We start from the raw sequence: 20,025 nt of genomic DNA on the forward strand, positions 1-20,025 counted from the left end.
GAAGGAATGTTTGAAATGCACTGTCTAATCTAACTTCTGTGTATGTCATTTGCTTGCTTGTTTAACTAGGGACAGGGGGCCCTGTCTGAGAGACTAAGGAGCTTTAGCATGCAGGATCTCTCAACAATTCGTGGTGACAGCAGCAGCACTGTTCCTCCTTCGGTCACTGTACGAACAAGTAGCAAACAGAGCCAGCCAAAAACATCCAGAAGTGCATCGGAAGGCACTGGCAGCTCAGGTAAGTGCCAGCGTTATTTTCGGTGTTGTGTTGTCTGGAATATCACACAGCTTAATGAAGTCATGCAGTTGGCAGGAATATATAGAAACAGACATTGCAGGCAGCACATACCAGAACTCACAGGACACAGACACACTGTTGAGTCTCTTGGCACTTAAAGAGAGAGAACAGTATTGTTTGATGGTTACTATTCCTGACTGGTACCAAGGACTGGACTTGTGCATGCAGGGAGCCAGTATCAGCCTTCACTAGCTGAAAAGTTGGGTTTAGGGCTAAAATCAGTGGTAGGTTTTCAAAGAGAGGCACTAATGGTGGGAAACATGGTGGGAAAGAAATCCATTCCTGTATACACCATTAACAAATTTTGCTTTCATTTGTGGCAAGTGATCCAAAGATAGTGTTCATGTCCAGAATAGAAAACTCTTACTCAAACACAAATAAAGAAAACCTTCCAAACCCTCCATCCATCCCATCTCTCTTACTTATTTCATTGAGGTTCCTCACTCTGCTTGTTGCAGAGCCCTTCTCCCCTCACAGCCAATGCAGACAGGCATCACTAAGGGGCTTTTGCACTCACTTTAAATCAAATTAAGTAAAATGAATGGTCCTGATCTCTCCAATCCTTGTGCTGTTTTGTGTGGGCACAGTTATGTATGTAGTCAGAATGACTAGAGGGGCAAATTGATCAGTCATAACTAGTGTGTGTGTGTGCATATAGAAGAGTGGGATCTATCAGCCTGTATGAGGCCCTGAGAGCTGCACACCAAGCCTAGGCATAGTCTCACTGCTTCACCTTCTGTGTTTGCTTAGTTGGAATTTTGCGTGAAAGCAAGGGAGAGAAAGAATATGCTGCCCATTAGTGTGCCACATGTGCATATTATATATTATATATTATATATGGGCATGTGCATAGACAGTTGCTACCAAACAGCTGACATACAGCTCTTTTTCCTGTCCCAAAGCCCTGAGATAAGACAAATATCCATGTCAGCAATCCCCACTGTCTCACAGTGAAACATTAGACTTTTCTTTACATTCCTGTTTTAGAGATAATGGCAGTAAGTTGGTCTGACATCAGAGAGAGTCAGCAAAAATACCCCTGCCTGTTTGAACTGAGGATGACTCAGATGGAGATCACTGCTTTCTTGAAAAGGTCCCAGAAGCCACCAGCCATGAGAAAGCCTGACAGCAAGAGCTGGGATGCATGGAACAGCTTTAGGAAAGTTAACAGAGAGCTTGGCTAGGACTGCATACACTTCCTGCAGTAGAAATCCTGCTTTATGGAGGCTTGTAGGGAAAGCTGGAGCGAACAGGTCTTGCATATGCAAGAGAGGCAATGTGGTGATCAGGGGGAATCACAACTGAGTTCAGACCCTGCTTTAGTACAAAATGCTGGTGTGACCTGGAGCGTCCTCAGTGTGTCTGTAAACCAGGACAAATTGCACTTTCCATGGCCAAATCCTGAAAGCCTCGTGTGATAGAAGATTCTCATGTATTTTAGGGTGTATATCTTAGAAGATGTCTTATGTACACCTTACATTAATGATCAGAACATGTAAAATACCTGATCGGTGCCGCAGTCCTGACTGCAGATCCATCCCAATCTTGCAAGGTTTCTCAGTTGCTATTTGTTAGGTAGTTCTCCATCTTATCACTACCTCTGAGAAGTTTCTGGACATCCGAAGTGTCCCTTATTTTTTCCTGTTCTCCTATTCTGTCCTTCCTTTCCCCATCCAGGCATCTGAGGCACTGCATGTGGGTGTGCTGTGATTTAGTTGATTTGATATGGGTTCCAATATTCCCATAGCCCTTCTTCTGCCATTCATTCATCCTGGTGTTTCCCTGCTCACTCTCTCATCCTCCATTCATTCTGACCAATTACAGCTGTATGCAATTACAGCTTTCAGTGTCAGTGTCCACATTTATAATGTCAGTAACTGCAGCAGGGACAGTAACCCGAAGTATTATATTTTGCCTAGGTGCTTTGGGATGTGCTGATGTGCTAGTGGGGTTTGCTTGAGGAAGGAGGCATTGCTAGGCCAAAGCCAGCCTACAATGGGGAAGCCAAGCACTGCTGGAGCTGTTGTTACTCTTTACTTTGATCCTGACATCCCCATGCCTAGGAGCATGTGTGAGCATCGGTCATTTTTAAGGGACATCCACAGTCACTGTTGAAGGAATACCTACACACCCAGATTGCCCATGGGAGGGCTTTTATAGTGCTCCTGAAAGCTCCCTTTATTTCTCTCATATGGCCATCAGGGATTCTCAAAAGCTGCAGGATTTGCTTTCCATCTAGCACAGGCTCTTTATTTTCTCTGTATGCCAAACAGTGGTGTCAAGGAGAGAAGAGGAGCCTTATGATAACATGATGTGAAATGCTGCCCTCAGGACATGGAACAGACTTGCTGAAGCTATTCAAGCTGTCTGGTAGTAAAGAGCTGTGGGTGGGAAGAAATCCTGAAAGTGGTGTAGCTGTGCTCCAAAGGCAGCCAAACCACCCAGGGAAGATCAGAAGTAATTTCCTCAAGCTGTCTGTGATCTATCTAGTTTTCACTACAGAATCTGCTGACGTGTGGGGAGCTGCCCTGCTGCTCCTGCTCTCAGGTTGTGGCAGCCCCAGAGCTGTGAGACTGTGGATGCTGGGTCAGTGTCCTGGGAAATTACTGCTGTTGTTTGCCCTCCAAAGTAACTTAAGACACTTTGGAGAGATATAGCAGGAAACCAAGAGGTGAGGAACTGCAAAGTCCTCAAGTCAGCTTGGCTGCAGAACAAATGGTACCTGGAAGGACAGCCTCACTTAGAACAATATGGCAAAGACAAGATTTGTCTCCTTAGGTCTAGATTACAATTTGAGTGAATTCCTTGAGCATTGAAAACGCAGCCAGATCTGGTGTGGAACTCAGTGTTACTCGCTTCCCATCCTGTTGTATGACTGTGCATATGGGATATTGAAAAGAAAGTGATTTCTACAGACAGAGATGGAGAGGGGTCTGCTGCCTTCCCTGCACAGAGACAGCTGAAACTCAGCTCTGTTGGTATGAAAATCCCCACTACCCCAGTGAGCACCAGGAGAGCTTTGGGTTCTGGTTTCACGTCTCTGGGAATGCTTCCAAGCCCACCGAGACAACTTTCCTAACAGCAGTGGGCTTTGGCTCTGGCCAAAGGCTGGCTGCAGCATTGTGCTGTACTCCAACTACATTAAATAACCACTCAGCTACTTTCATTTCCATTGCTGTTATTTTTTAACATGTGACTGGTGCTGCTTAGATTGATTTGTGACTCCCTGAATTTCCTTTGGACAGCAAGTACTGTGTGAAGAGCTTGGCATTTAGTTAGCAGTACCAAATGCAGACACAGCAACGGTTTATTTTTGTCTGCGGAACAGTGTCTTATGAGGCTATGACATAGGATATGCCAGAGTTGCCTTTGAGACAAGGGGAATGAGCCCTACTTTTTGCTGTTTCTCCCATAGTTGCAACCAGCACTCTGGCTGAGGCAGCTGTGCTAGTGCTTGAGCAATAGCTGAGATGCTCAGCGAGCCTTTGGTGCAGACAGCTGAGCCACGGGGCAGGCACCTGAGCTATTCACACCCATCCCACAGAAAGACCGTGCTCCTCCTCCTCCCCACGCCCAATCTAAAGCCACGTGTGGGCAACACAAGAGGCAAAGGCAGCTTTGCTATGACTTGTGTCCACACAGTGTGTTACACAAAGCATTACCACTGCTTCTGTGAAGTACATGCGCACCTTTCTTCAGTGCACGCCAAGGAAACACAGTGAGCGCCCTCCCTATGCATGACAGCCCAGCCACCTGTCCTCTTTATCTCATCTCTCACTTTGCTCTTAGTTCAGCATTTCTCAATTTAGCATCCTGATGATATTATAGCTCTGATGCGTATTCCAACCTGTGCTTTTCCCCCAGGCAGAAATGTCCCTTTCATTGGGGAACTGTAAATGTGTGGCTGTTCATCATGATGAACAATTGAAGGTCCAGAACAGTGTTTCCAAGTACTTCTCAAGGCAATCCTGTTTTTCTGGCAAACGTGCCAAATAAACAGATGTGTCTGTATGAACAGCGTGGGGCTTTTGTACTTCTTAACCTTGTATTATTGCCTTAAAAGTATCCTGACAGTGCAGATGAAACTCGTTCCTTTCCAATGGCTGGTGAGTGTGACACTGTGACTGGTAGAAGGATGGTGGCCACTGTGTCTCAAAGCTCAATCCCACAGTTGATGCAAACGTGTCATGGTTGCTGATGTCTGCTGAAGCTCCCAGTGTGGGCAGGGGGCTGGAAGCCAGCCTTTATTTTGGGTAAGCCAGTGAGACATAGTTCAGCAAGCAGCTTTGCATTGCTTGACAGGACATCAGTGTCTGGAGGTGACACAGTGTGCCCAGAGTGTCCCTACAAAGGCACCTACTGCCCAGACTGAATGCCCTTACTGCTTGAGCTTTCCTGAGGCAGAGGTCATTCTTAGCTGGAATGATCTCAAAGCAGAAATATGCAGTGTGCTTTCTGACACCCCGCTGTGAGGAGAGAGTCGGGGCTGTTTTTCTAGTTTGCTTTTCCAACTTAAGCTCTGAAGGCTTAGCAGGATGGAGCAAGGTTGGGAAGTATCAGCACTCAACGTGTGCCTGGACAGCACTGTCCCCGCTGACCAGAAAAGCTCTAGGAACAGCCCATGTACGTATGTCATATGGTCTCAGAGAGCAAGCCTTCAGAAAATTGAGATTGGTTACCCTCTGTATAAAATCAGAGGTTGAAACTATGGAAGAGTTGTCAGTGTCAGCAGTGCAGGGATAATGTTTATTAAAGAAATCACAAACAGCTCAAACCCTTCTAGCTCCAGAAACTCCTTTTATCTGGAGTCACTGGTGCCACTCTGAGGATTAAAATAGGAGGCTCAAACTAGGAATGGTTTCTAGGCTGTTTCCTAAAGCACAAAGTGAAGCTGTGAAGATAACAGTTTTGTGAACGTTTGTGAATCACCTGCATTTGCATTGAAGGGTGCAGTGCAATTCCCTTGGTTATCTGCATTCTTAATAATCCATTGCAAAACTTCTTGCTATGTTCCTGGTTGAGGAACATCAGGGTTCTGTGAATGTATTTGTTTAGAAGCTGCCTGAGTGTCTGCATCAATGCTTGGAAACATCTCATCTAAATCTACAGAAAAGGAAATCCAGACATGTAGCAATGCAAGCCCCAGTATTGTAACTTGTCTTTACATCACACAACCACTTCTGCTGTGTTGCACATTGCTTATCCAAGCTCCCCTCCTGTCAGGAGTTATTTCTGTTCAGTGATCTGAGAATGGAGCCCAGGAGCTGTATGTACTCCCAGTCTTAGCACACAGCCATGTGAGCCACGTTCCTGGGTCTGTGCTTTGTGATGGTGAGCAGAGACCATCATCTCTATGCAAACAGGAGCCACAAAGCCCTCCTTGGCGCTGTTCAGCAGAGATTTAGAGTTGCTCAGTGCTTTCTCAGAAATGGTAGCTTACCCTGATGAGTCCCTAATGCTCAGCTCCTCTTTCAGTGTGCACGTGTTGCTCAGTATGCCGACTCCTCAGAGGTGAGTGCTGGATTTCCTGCACCCTGATACCCACGCATACTTTTTGGGCATGGCTGTGTTCCCCAGCCTGGCTTGCTCCTGCTGCTCTTACTCACCAGGTTTCCTAACACCAGGGGAACAAGCAAGGGGACAGCCAGGCTACGAGTGGGTTTGTGAGCCGCGTTGTGTGCTGACGGCAAGTTTTGCAGTGCTGCTCACCTTACTGACCCAAGGCTGGGGAGTTTATCTCTGGAGAAAAACCTCAGTCCTTTCTCTTATAGAGGATGCATTTTGTTCCAGTGGCTGATGAAAGGAGCGGGAGGCCTCAGGTTTGGGCATGCCAGAGGATGCAGCTGCCAAACCCTTTGTTTAGGGAGGAAGAAGAAATCCAGACGGGCAGTGTCTCGTGTTAGTGGGAGCTGACTTTCGTAATTCCTATACCCCTCATCTCATGTGCTTTCTGTTTATTTTGTATACTGCAAACAGCCCTAAGGGCTTTGCAGCAGAGGCACTCAGGATCGCAGTGCTGCCACCGTACTGCAGCCACTGCTGTGAAAACACAGCTGGCTCATGTCACCTCCAGAGCAGCCAGGCGTGCAGCATTAAAGCCTGGAGGCTGGAGCTCCCAGCCTGACCCTCTGTCTCCTTGCACATTATGTTGGTGGCAAACCAAGCTTCACACACTTGCTCTGTCACCCTCCCTGTTGTGCTGTTGGGGTTGGAACTAGATGATTTACGGTCCCTTCCAACCCAAGCCATACAATGATCCTATGGTTCTATGATTCTTTTCTAGCTCTTTGCACTTTCACATTTGGGGTGAGCGTGCTGCTGTGCAGGAAGCTTCCTTCTAGTGGCATCTGTTTAAGTAGTCATGAACCCCTTGTATTCACAGTGCATTTTATTAGCACCCTTCTAATTTTAGCCTAAACTAATTTTATGGATTTGACTTTTCACTGTTATTTATAAAATATTAATTGAATCCTGAAGTGCTAAGTAGGCATGAATTAAACCTGGGGAGGCCCTTTAATGATGCTACCACAGTAGTCAAACCAATGTGTTTACAAATTGGGCCCAAATTCATGTACACTTTGCTATTGCTTTATTTTGCTGGGTTTTTTCCTTAACCCAGTTGCTCTGACCGTGTCAGTTGCAATATGCTGCATCTCATAGGAAGTTCCTTCTGCCCCCACGGGCTGCCCTTTCTCTGTCTCCAAGGCAATGCATGCATTAATGCACTTGCAGACAATGGCGTGCCCTTTACATGCTCCTTACTAAGTGCAGCTTTGGGATCTTGGAGGGCAGGTCCCTGACTATGTAACATGAATGTTTTTTTCCTCAAAGCTGCAAAGAAAGAAACAAAGTTTGCTTAACTGGACTAAATTGTTCCAATCTATTGGCACTGATCTTTCTTTCATACCAACTTCTGTGAAGCCAGTTGCAGGATACAAATATTAGAAGTACTCAGTCCTGAAGAGATTATAATCTAAAAGGGCAGATACTCAAGCCTAACCTCAAGCAGGATATTAAAGGCTGCCTCAGAGCCTTGATGAGGCCTTTGTGGCAGGAGCAGTTGCCTTAATGTTTTTACAGGTGAAACTCAAATGTCTCCCTTAAAACCCCACAGCTCTTAGGAGAGCACAGGCTGGTGGGAGCAAACAGCTGCCCTCCCGGCTCCCTGGGCAATATCCTGAAGGAGGCACTGGACACAGACAAATTAATTTGGGCCAAACTGCAGGGGGTTCATGAAGATGCAGTCTCCTTGTGCCATGGAATGGGCATCTGTACAGAGGCTGAAGGCTACAGTGAGTTCAGTATGATGCACAGAAACAAATCATAGAACCATTTCAGTTGGAAGGGGCTTTTAAAGCTTATCTAGTCCAACTCCCCTGCAATTAACAGGGACACCTACAGCTCCATCGGGAGCTCAGAACCACCATCCAGCCTGACCTTGAGTGTCTCTAGGGACAGGGCATGCACCACCATTCCAGGCAACCTGTGCCAGTGCCTCATCACCCTTATTGTCAAAAAACTGTGATCTGTGCTCACAGACTCTCCCAGGTCTTTACTCAAGTTTCTGACATCTCTGTTCAAGGCTGTTCACCCTGAGGATGATAATGGAACAGTGATACAATTACATAAGTGTTCTTTTTCCCTTTTGGGAAGGACAAAGGGAAAACCTTCAGGGATTTGTTTGTCTCTTGGCAGTGCCCAGTAAATGCTTAACTGCTGCTCAGTGCTAAACAAGCTTGTCTGGGACTTGCATTTAAGATATAACTTCTGTGCTCAGTGCTGTTATATCAATTAACATCTCTTAGGTGCTGTTGCAAAGACTGTGTGGCATGGCTGAAAGAGAGGAGCAGTTTTAGACTTTGCAGAGAATAAATGTATCTCAAAGATGTTTAAAATTTGTTGTGTATCACAAGAACTGTTATGGCTACACACATCTGAGGGGGAGTTCAATAATGATTTCAGGCAGCGTAAGAAATGTGTAAGGACATTAGAGACAAATGAGACTGGTTTGTGAATGTGCACTTATGTGACTGATACAGTGACATGCACCTTTAAAACTACAGCTCAGCAGTGACTGATGGGCAGCTTAGCCGAGGTGTTCGGTCAGCCATGCACAAGATGTTGCAGCACAAACCCTCTAGGAGCATTATTTTATTAGAGCTTTTCTAATAAAATAATGTTGGGCCCTTTCCCACACGTGGCTGTCACCCTGAAGACAAGCTGACAGATCACACAAGCAGCAGAGAGCTCAGGGAAGACCTTCACGGGATGCTCATGTAGTTGTGTTTTAAATCACCCTCCTGGTACATTAGATGTATCCAACTCCTTCTTTGTATGGTATGCTGCAAATCACACATGAGATTCTTTTAGCAGAAAGTGTTCTGAACAATGAATTGACTTTTCACCAAGGAAGCTGTTCATACATCCCTGAACAAAACAATTAAATGGTCTAGGTGACCATTTTGCTTGTAGCCAGTTTTGCTGCTGTCTCTTATGCTAGGGATTTACACACTTCTTTACCTTTTTCTCATTGAGCTCAAAGACCAGACAACCAGTTTCTGTTGCTGTAAGCATTTTATTCCTTAAAACTTTCCTTCTAAATGCTGAATCGTATTTTTATGGGCATTATTTGCATCACTTTCCAGCAGTACCTCTGAATGGCAACTTGGGAGTTTTTAATATTTATTTTAGTAATGTCAGGGAAGGAAAAATTTTCATAGCAAATCAGTAGGTTAAGTACATTAAGTACATTTAAGTACATTTAAGTACATTTCCACTTCAGCAACAAAGTTCAAACATTCATTGTTGTTTAATAAACTCTAGTTCAACCACAGATGTTCTGAAAGCAAAGATGAGAATTTCTGTGCTCTGAAACAATGTTCCTTCCCCTTCTACATCCAAATGTTTTCCCCTAACAGTTTATTCTTTCCTTTTCTCTATGTAAATATTATGGGACTCTGATGTAAGTGTTAAAGATTGCATGAGTTTTCTTCTGAGGTGTTTGGAATAGACTAGCACTTAACAACTTAATCATTTGTGGGATGTGTTTTCATTAACCAGTGACTTTGTTGATGATGTGAATAGACTTGTTTGCTTTGGTTGCACTTGACTTCAGCTTTGGAAAGACAAGCCTCTGTCTGCCTCTGTTTTGTGGCCCCTGGGCAGCGTTTGCTGGTAGATTGGCTGCTTCTAACTTCTTGGTTTGGCAATGAAAACTGTTGGAGAAGTACATGAGTTGGATCAATGCATTTTGGAAATGATGGCAAATTTGTCTCTGTTGCAGGGAAAAGAAGCTGATCGCCATCATATAATAAATATCTGCTCTCTTGCTCGTATTAAGTGCTGTGCAAAACTCCTTATATGAAGGATCCCCCAGAAAAGCTTAGCTTGGAGTGACTTCATGTTCCATTACAATAATACAACACCTTGTTCCTGGCTGTGTAGTCTGTGACTGTGGTTTGTTATATAGTTCCTGAGGAATTACAATGACAGAAGAAAGAAGTGTTGCCTGGGAGAATAAGGGTGGGGGAGGTCCAGCTTCTCTAAGGTATTGGGGTGCTCAATTCCCCTGTAACTGTATTTAAGTATCCAAGTATTTCTGAGAATCTGCATCAAAGTTCTTTGCTCATCTGTAGTTAGTGGGCAAAGTCCTGACCTCTGTTACACTTATGTAAACTCATAGGTCTGGACAGTGAAAAGATGTTTCCACAAGAAGTAGCAGCAGCTTGAGCCTAGGACATGAGCATTTTTCCCATTTCTGCAGTAATTCTACCCCTCTGTACAAAGATGTGTAGGCAAAAACGTAACAGGTGAAAACACCCAAAAGGTGCCCTGCTCTGAGATGGAGAGTGAGAGCCTCCTGAAGGTGAGAGAGCCAGGGGACAGACCTGGATTTACATGGCCCCTGGATTCACACAACCCCTCCTGGCTATGAACCAGTCCCAGGGCCCATCAGCTGCTTCCCTGGAGCAGCACACACTGCTGGCTCTGCCACTTTGGGGACATATGATACTGCCCTGAGGCCCTGATGCCTCTTAGAAACATACAGGAGGTGACTTGAGGCCAAGCACTGTCCTTGAGAAGCCAGCCCCAACTGTGTTTTGCTCTTTGGTGTGTCCCTTCTCCAGGAGCAAACCTTGGTGTCCCTGAACCCATCTGTTCCCTTTAAGCTTCCATCTCATTTTCCAGTAGTTCCTCATTTCTGCCAGTTATTCTGGTTAATTCCCTGCTTTAGTCCTATTTTCTGCACCTGCAGAGAACCCACTCTGGTGTAGGAAAAGTTAGGTTTTATCTTGTCATTGCCTGGTTCACAAAAAAAATGACCTCATAGTTGGTGCTCATTCAGCCCTTTTGAGGTGAGTTGCTTCTGTGATTCTGGGCTCACAGTAGTGCAGTGTTCCACAACAACCATGGGACAAAGCCTGGCACTCCAGGTAGATATGAGGTTGGCATTGCCCACAGTGTAGATGTCTGAATCAGGATGGGCAGGCAATCCTCCCTTCTCACTCCAGACCTTATAGGATGTCTGTACTCAAGGTTGTTCTCATTAATGCTCAGAAATATACTGTGAAAGCCTAGGCTGGACACACGTATTCCCTTTTCCAGGACAGTGAGGCTGAAGTGAAACTGGTTCCCGTTTGTCTGGGTTTTGGTCTTCAAAACCTTTGGCCCAGTCTTCAAAGCAGCAGCTCTGGGGCAGGGACACCATACTCAGGCTGCTGGGGAGAGTGGGAGGCTTCCAGAAGCATTGGGCTTCTGCTCTGCTGCCTGTGGAGATATAAAACATGGGTGGCAGTGCTGCCTGAACATCTCTCTCATCCAGCACCCAATTCAAGAGAGAATAACAATGGAGAAAGCAACATCAGTTTGGGAGTCCCAGGAGTGTTATCAGCTCACACTTCCTTCTGTCTTCTTTTGCAGTGCACAGCAGGACAAAGGCCACAGAGCACGTTTGCCTGATCCTGTATGTTCTTAACGTCTCACTGCATCTCCACAGTGAATGCTCACCTGCTAGTTTTCCATCACCCCCCTGGCATGTCCCCTTCATCTCCCCACAGCGGCACAGGGCAGCGGGGTGTCGGTAGGCCTCCACACAAACCTCAGGGATGCAGTTTCAAGAAGTCCTGACCCAGTTTAACTAACTGGAAACAAACTACCTGATGTCCAGCCTGCAACCTAAATCTGAGGGACCTCTGGGGAACAGGGAGCAGTCATGTGAATTGGTGTCAGGGGAGCATTTGGTCTACAGGCTGTGCTTGGGTCAGGCTGTGCTCAAACACTAAACAAGCAGCTCTTAATGCAAGCTTGACTCCATTTCTCCTTGGTTTAGAGGGGCACCACAGAGCAGCTCCTGCACCCAAGATGACCTCAGCTAGGCGTCTCCTGGATATCTCACTTCCCAAGTGGAAAGATAAAGTTGTGATTAAAATGAAATCTCCCTAGACTGATTTTGCCAAGTGCTGTAAAGAACATTTAATATTCTCTTTACAGTGTAGTCTTAGCACCACAGTCATGTATAGGAAAAAAACAATAGTTCAGCATTACTCCAGGCCTCTCTGGAATGTGACTGTCAGCTTTTTCAGCACAGCTGGGAAGAAGTCAATTTCCAGCTCTTCCTGAAAACCTGTGACAGTGTGTTTCAGCCTGCCCCCATGAGTGGTGGCAAAGGGAAGAGACACAGGGTTAGCAGCCAGAGGACAGTGTGCAGCGTATCCTGAGCTTGTCTCACAGTGTTCAGCTGCCAACATGAACTGGGCACTGCAGAGAGCCCTGGTGACCTGCCTGTGACTGGTTTTGCTGTAGCCAAATCACTTGCCCTTTGTGTTTCCATTTGCCAACTGAGAACTGTTTGGGAATCCAGTTTTGGGGATTTATTTTGTGTGTGCTTTAAGGATCTAAATGGATTAATAATGGTCACATATTGAAGAATCCTCTTTCTGTAGTGTTTGGCCCAGCAGAGCGTTACAGTCAGGCTCAGAGAAAAAGTGTAGAATGTTATTTCTATGTGTGTTTATAAAACAGCCCAAGTAGAGTCAGTAATTGTCATCTAAGCACTCAACACTTAAACTCCTGTTTTCCACACGTGTTTTAGAATAAAAAAAGCATAACTGTCAGTTAAACTGAGAAAGATCCAGCCCTGCTGATAAGAAACTCTGCAGAAACACAGGGACCTTAGTCACCTGGGTGTCCCTTCTGTAGCTCTTGCTTTGGACTGGCTATTGAAAATACCATCTTGTTTCACCATCTGAGTTTGAGGCAGCAAATGGTGGTGTACAACATGACCAGTCCCATGAAGATTGTGTTATAAATCACAAGAGCAGAAGCCACCAAGCAGACATTAGTGATGTACAGTCATGGACTCCTATTCTGCCTTCGGTGGCGTTAACAGTCTCTAAGACTTACTCTAGCATGACAGAGGAAGAATTTTCCCCACTCTGGTCTCACAGCACACCCCTACTGAGAGTCCCTTCAATGCCTGCTGAGGTTTTTGTTTAACTGCACTGGATCTTGGGCTGGGCTCTTGGCTTGGGCTCTCTCAGCTTCAAGTCAGTACTTCAAGTCATGCTTCATTTCCCAGGAAACTGTCTCCATACTGTCCACAAGGCTTCAGCACTCACTGGGTGCCTTCCAGAGGACACTCTTACGTGTGGTAGATTTAGAAACTGTGGGTATAATTAGCAATTCAAGAAATCAGCTATTTAATTTATCCCTGAGCCTAACAACAAACAAAAATATTTCTACAGATAACTTCCAGAACTCCAGGATGTGAATTTAGTGTAAATTCTGCATAGAATAATCCAAGAGCTTACAATGGCTTTGCAACCAAGGTCCTTTTCATTTCTAACCCAACAGTTGCTATTAGTGGAGTGTGAAGTGTGAACCTTCTGTCTGTTAATCCCTGGAAGATGCATGGGTTTGCAGTGAAGTGGAGCTTGGTGGAATGTGAATCAAATCACTGATCTTCCTCATCCTTTGTCTTTGTATTTAGACCATAAATGGCCACGTTAAATAGATGTGAACGATAAATATGAAAAGCCACTTGAGGCAAACTGTGAAACGAAAGACTCTGTGTTCTCAGATGATGAAGAGAACGATTTATTGGATAGTGCATCCATGAACAAAAGGCCTAAAAAGAAGGATCAACCCCTTGAGGTACTTTCAAACTGTCGAGGTTCCTCCTTCTGTTACGTTCTTTGAGTATTTGAGTGAACACCTCTTTGGCCTAACAAGACTGAATCCAAAAGCAGCACTTTTCTGGTCTTTCAGGGGTGGGTCTTGTTATGAGAACACTCAGTTTCCTACACATGTGGTTTCCCTGATAGAAATTCGAATCTATGCCTGTGGAAATAATAATTGCACAGAGCTTCAGAGTTGGATTTTGAGTTGCAAAACTTGGATCTAGCTCTAAACCACATGCTAATGTGGAGGTATTTCAATGAGAGGATTTGGATATCAACCACTGGCTAATTTTTCCTGTCTGTAGCAGAAAATGTATTTTCTTTCCTGAGGCAGAGTGTTTGTGGGGAGAGCAGCCAGCACCCATAGCCAGAGAGCTCCGAGCTCAAACCCTCGTGCACCTGGCCAAACCACACCAACACCAGCAGTGGTTCTACTGCTGACTCCATGATTTCAGTAGGTTTTGAATCACCGTATTAAGAACTGTGATTTAATTTGCTACACAAAAACAAAACAAAACTAATGGAGACGCAGATCTCACACTGCAGTTTGACAAAAGCAATTTTAGCAACATTCTGTTATGGAGGAAATACAACCAACCTCTGCATGAGATGCTGTAGGCAAGGAATCCTTCCAGATCTGGGCAGTGGGGGACAGAGCCACATTTAGCAGCTCCAATGTAGCTCTCAGATTGCAGCCAGCAGGACTCCACCCTGGGGTAGCTGGGTTTGTTTCTCTTTCCCTAAGCCAGTATGGGAGAGCAGGAGTGGTGTGGTTGTGGTGTGGCTGGTAGTTATCCACGTCCTGCTAGTGGGCTGTTGTAGCTCTGGTGGCTCTCAGCAAAAGCTTGCTGTGGTTAGGTGCAGTCTCTGTAGCTACTCAGAGCTGCTAAGTGGCCTTCCAAGGAGCTATTCATTCCTGATTTCAAGTGTTTACTGAGCAGTTGATGGGTGCTTTAAGAGTGGTCTAGCTTCTCAGAGAGCAGCCTCTCTCAAGCAATACTTACTGCTCAGGTTGTCAGGCTGTGTTGCAGAGCTCCTGGCTTACAGATACCAGCTCTAAGCCAGCAACTTGGGAGTCTGAGTGGATCTATGGATCTGGGCAGGATTCCTCACTGCTATACACAGCAGCTTTTTTCCTCCTGTCAGCTCATGTCTTAGACAGATGTGCTCTTCACTGGGTAAAAAAAAAGGCTGGCGGAATGGGCCCACAGAGTGGTGATGAGTGGAGTTAAATCCAGCTGGTGACCGATCACCACAGCCCTGTTGAATATCTTTATTTATTTGTACTGGACAAGAAGATTGACTGCACCCACAGTAAGTTTGCAGATGACACCAAGATGGGAGGAAGTGTTGATCTGCCTGAGGGTTGGAAAATCTTACAGAGGGACCTTGATAGGCTGGATAGCTGGGCTGAGGCCAGTTATAAGAGGTTCAACAAGACCAAGTGCTGGGTTCTCTGCTTTGGTCACAATAACCCCATGCAGTGCTGCAGGCTTAGGGCAGAGTGGCTGGAAAGCTGCATAGAGGAAAACCATCTTGGGATGTTAGTTGATAGCATCTGAACATGAGCCAGCAGTGTGCCCAAGTGGCAAAGAAGGCCAATGGCATCCTGGCTTGTATCAGAAATAGTGTTGCCAGCACAAGGAGGGAAGCGATCATCCCTCTGTGCTGAGAACTGATAAGGCTGTATCAGGTGCTGTGATCAGTGTTGGGCCCCTCACTAAAGAAAGACAGGGAGGCCCTGGAGCGTGTCCAGAGAAGTGCAATAAACAAGTATTATATGAACAAGTCTTACGGGGAGCAGCTGAGGGAGCTGGATGGTTCAGTCTGGAGAAGAGCAGACACAGGGGAGACCTCATCGCTCTCTGCAACTCCCTGAAAGGACGTTGTGGTGTAGTGAGGGTTGGCCTCTTCTCCCACGTTAACAGTGATAAGGCAAGAGAGAATGGTCTCAAGTTGCATCAAAGGGAAGTTCAGGTTGGATATTAAGAAAAATTTCTTCTCCCAAAGAGTGGTGATGCATTGGCACAGGCTGCCCAGGGAGGTGGTGGAGTCACTGTCCCTGGAGGTGTTCAGAGAACTGTGCAGATGTGGCACTGAGGGACACGGTTAGTGGCATGGTGGGGTGGGTTGGTGGTTGGACTGGATGATCTAAGAAGTCTTTTCCAACTTTAGTGGTTCTGAGATTGTCTGTTAGCCATGCCTTTCTGGATGCAGCCATCTTACCCTGATTGTTTGTCCTTTTGGGGACTCAGAGTGGGGTAAAAGATCAGACTTGGAAGCAGGGTGGAATCTGAACACAACCTCAGTGTGATCTTGTTCCCTATCTGTATGAATATTTATACCTTTTGTATCACAAGAATGTGAAATACAGCATGGTCTTGGATTGGACAGTCCTATAAAATATAAATGACTAAGACTTCTTTTACAAATGGTAAGACCCTGTCGTGGTCTTCCAGGTAAATAGGTTTATGCTGTTAATGAAAACAAAGCTTGGATTTTCCTGAAAACGAAGTAGAAGAGCTTAACAGCCCTTGCAATGTTATCTACTATCCTTTGCTAGGTTTCCACACAGAGATTTTGTGCTCCCTTGCAACATGTGGTAACCACTTCTTGTTGTGAATCTGATGAGCCCCAGTGCCATACCAAAGCTCTGCAGAGTGAATTATGCAGTGCAGATGAGGTTGGTGGGGTTTTTTTTTGTTGTTTATTTGTTTTGTTGGCCTTGCTAGGTCATTTCTGTCTCAGTCAGTTCAGTCTGGAGAGTGGAGCTAATCAGAGTAAATCAATCATGGAATTGACCTGGCTCCTCTTGCGTGTTCCATGGTTCTCCTGGGCAGATTTGCCTGGGGGTCTTTCCATACATTTCCATACTTAAGAGCTCCTTTTCAAAGCTGTCCTCATCAGCTGGCTGCAAGGTGGAATTCCAGTAGTCCTCATCTCAAATCATTTCAACAAATTCTACCCAGTCTCTCAAGCAAGAGCCCAGTGTGTTTCACACTGGTGACCCCTTCTGCTTTGGCATGCCCCAAGCTACTCACAACTGGGCTGGACCCTGCAAGGTGGCTGGGAAACAGCAGTGGGCTTCCTGCCACCAGTTTGCTGTCTTGAGCTGATGGCCAATGCAAATTGCACCAATTTCTCCTGTCTGCTTTGACCTTCGTGTTACTGGCAGTATTTGGCCATGCCCTCAGCTAAGGACAGAGTGGTAGGAGGTGTAACCTAGGTAAGGGCCTATAATGGTTCTCTTCAAGGAGTTTATCCTCAACTGATCCTTCATTAACAATCTTGAGGGCCAAAATGGGCTTCTCTTTTTCTTCATGCCAGAGACGGGATCACTGCTACAGAAGTGTCACAGAGATGAGTTTTAAGGAAAGAAGGAAAGAATTTCCTATGAACTGATGAAGTTTTCTCTTGCTTTTCTGCAGGCACCGCCTAGGACCCTTAGACCTCGCATCAGGAAGAAAAGTACCTCGTCCTCTGCCACTGAAACAATGTGAGTGCAATGAGCCAATAGCACCAAGATCCACAGAATGTCTCTCTTCTGCCTTAAGGAGCTACTCGTTCATAATGTAGGAAGCAGCAGTGGGATGGATGTGCTTTGATGTGCAGCGTTGCAGACATGGCCTCCCTCGCTCCTGTCTCTGTTCCCCGTTCCACGCTTCTCGCGTCTGTCAGCAGTGGTTTGGGCAGAGTGACAGACACCTGCAGATGAAGAGTTCTTGTTTTGTTTGCAGTGTTCCCCCACTCACGCTCGTCCTTAAGGCTGTACATTGACAGTTCTCATTGTGTCTGCATAGCTCTAGCTCTGTGAATGCACAGCAACAACAAAAGTCATCAGTTGCTCGTGATGATACTCGACAGTGTATTTATTTATCATTAAGGAAGTGGATTTGCAGAAGCCATGGATTTCTCTTCCCTCTCTTCCTCCTCAAGCCTGTGAATGATGTAACAAATGCCTGAGTGCTTTAGCTGTTTGAAAATGTCCAAGACTCATTAGGAAAAGCTGAGTTGTAAAGCTGTTTCTGCGAGTGGATCAAATGTATTCTGATTAAATCATTGTGCTAAAAAGACACAGAGACAGAACTTAGGATGAGGAAGAGATGTGCAAGAGAAAATGATTGGTTTCAACAATGTAATGAAGGGGGAGTCTTAATTTTGATCATCCTGAGCCAGGAGAATATTGTGTGGAAAATGATGGCGGCTACAAAACTGGATCGTATCGCTTGCGGCAAATGTTCTACTGGCAGTTCTGGAGCACGAGCAAGGCAGTCGTGTAGTAGCTGCAGCAGCACAGTAGAATTGCTTTAGTGACTCGCTTCCAGGGGAAAATGAACTGTTCTCCCCTAACAGTGCCAGTCCCAGCGTTCTGCTTTCCTGGTGTGGTGCTGGAGTTTTCCTTACACGAGCAGAGCAGGACGCTGGGGCTCAGCTGCTTTTTGAAGCCTGGAGTTTTGCCTGTAGCATGGAGTTTGGTTAGAACCACGAGAACCAGGTGGAGTGTTGTATTTGTATCCATATATAAACGAGAAATATAAAAGAAGAGGAAGATGTTGTAGGGTTTGTGTATTTGTGCTTCAAGTTGGTGTCTCTTGTAAGTGTTAAGCATGTGAAATTCACACAGAAGTTAATTACGTGGCCCTTTGTGTTTGCTCTTGGACCTGTGTCATAGAGTAGGAAAGCATTTAGCTTTACATACTGGAACGTGCCCTCACTGATGAATGCCGGGCCGCAACCCGAGAAGCACGATTAACCTGAGGTGCAGCAGCTTGGGATGCCAGTGGCCGGTTGGAGTGTATCAGGCTCAGAGATAAATCTGAAGTGGCCTTTAAAACCTTTTCTCTGCCAGATATGCATCAGCAGCCTCGCTGTCCCTGCCTGATGCATCCTCGAGGTCTCCCCAGAGCCTCCAATGCATGTGGGGAAGAGAGAAATAACCCTGCGCACACACTGACGTTGATCCGACCTGGCTAGGAAGTGGAAAAAGCAAGCAGGTATTTCCTGAGTCTGCCACCATGTCTGGCCCCATTATCTGAGAGCTGTGTTTCCTTTACACGTGCTAATTCAGTTGTGTTTTCCAATGGGTAAGAAGGAAGAAGCCTTCAGAAAATACATTGAAAAGAAGCAAACATAAATAGCAGTTACAGAGAGTCAGTCCTTGTAAGATACTCAGCAAATGCTTGGAGGAGCTAAGCTTGTGTGTTTTATTTTGAAGCAGCTTTAGAGTTTGTTTGATTCATTTTGGCAAACATTAAAAAGAAATAGCAAAACTGCCTGCAGAGTTAGCAGAAATGAGATCCTGTTGCAAGCAAGCCGTGTTTCCCTGCTATGCAATAGGTTGCCATAAGAGAAAAAGCTGACAAGTTTGCACTCAATTATGCCAAAAAACCCCACGAAACATAGAGCCACATAACAGCTGATAAATTTTATTCTCAGACATGCTGTATTAACATTGATTCTCACTAAAATTATTAAATGTGTCTAATCTGCTGTTTTACTGTCAACTTGACTGTTTGGATTTTCTTAAGTGCTGAGGTGAAATTGTTGACAAGGGAGTTGCCTTATATCTCTCCGAACATTCATTGTATAAATGAGAAAAATAAACCTTTTCATATCTCTGGCAGAAATGCATTGATTTATCAACGGAGCTGTATATCTGTGTATAGATAGACAAGAAATGTGAATGCTGACCCACGTCCACTTTGTGCTGTTGTGTTCTGTGTACGGAAGAGAACGGTCATTTGCTTTTGATTCCTCGTTTTCCACACACAGGTTGTTTACAGGTGTTGCCCCAATTCTGTCATTTCACCCTGCGGCTATTTGCATTTATTTAAAATAAACATCAGACGTGAAGTCTTTTGTTGCAGTTTTTCTCTGCCACGGGAACGAGGTGATGCAGCAAGCCGCCTTCCTGCACTGATGCTGACCCCTCGTGGCAAAGGGTTTGCAGAACGTGAGCACGGGGCTCACAGATGGCGGCTTCTGCAGCGCGTAGGGGTGGGAAGCACTTCGTCTCTTCCTCCTGGCTCAGGCTCAGGGCTGCAGCCCTGCTAACAGCTTGCAGATTGCTTCTCCTAAAAGCAAGCCAATGGTTTCAAATAGCTTCAAGATCTGGGATTCCCCAGCTTAAGAGAAGTACGGATACAGGGGCCTGGCTCCACCAGCAGTCCTGCAGGGCTGGCAGACACCTGACTTAGCAGAGATGGGCTGGAGAATGTAACCCTGAAGAGAATAGAATGGAATAGCTCAGTTGGAAGGGACCCACAGGTACCATCGAGTCCAACTGCCTGACCTCTGCAGGGCTGACCAAAAGTTAACGTGTGGCATTGAGAGCATCATTCAAACGCCTCTTGAATGCTGGCAGGCTTGGGGTATCAGCCAGCCCTTGAAGAAGTTTGTTCCTTTATCTGACTTCTCATGGTACAGAAATGTTTCCCAAAGCCCGGCCCTGGCGTAGCTCTGTGCCATTCCTCTTCTGCCACCAGTTCCCAGGAAGGAGCAGAGCCCAGCACCTCGCTGTTTCCCCTCCCAAAGGGCGCTGCAGGGAGC

The 20,025-nt window shown here is 45.7% G+C and overlaps 1 protein-coding gene across 3 annotated transcripts in view; it reads left to right on the forward strand.

Moving 5' to 3' along the window:
- The window catches only part of REEP1 (receptor accessory protein 1), a 59,872-nt gene extending 40,773 nt beyond the window's left edge, over window positions 1-19,099 (forward strand). For 2 of the 3 annotated variants that reach the window (XR_006167803.1, XR_006167804.1), the window contains exons 6-8: window positions 70-238; window positions 13,287-13,450; window positions 16,905-19,099. Coding sequence is in view for 1 of the 3 variants with exons in the window: in XM_042812724.1 (XP_042668658.1) it covers window positions 70-238; window positions 16,905-16,915 (180 nt within the window). In the remaining 2 variants the exon portion in view is untranslated. The remainder of the gene's footprint in view (window positions 1-69; window positions 239-13,286; window positions 13,451-16,904) is intronic. The other variant, XM_042812724.1, reaches the window with a different exon arrangement.
- The last annotated feature ends 926 nt before the right edge of the window (window positions 19,100-20,025 follow it).

This window comes from Centrocercus urophasianus, unplaced genomic scaffold (assembly GCF_019232065.1).
Source record: "Centrocercus urophasianus isolate 14NV4802_14NV808 unplaced genomic scaffold, USGS_Curo_1.0 seq_13, whole genome shotgun sequence".
NCBI lineage: Eukaryota > Metazoa > Chordata > Aves > Galliformes > Phasianidae > Centrocercus > Centrocercus urophasianus.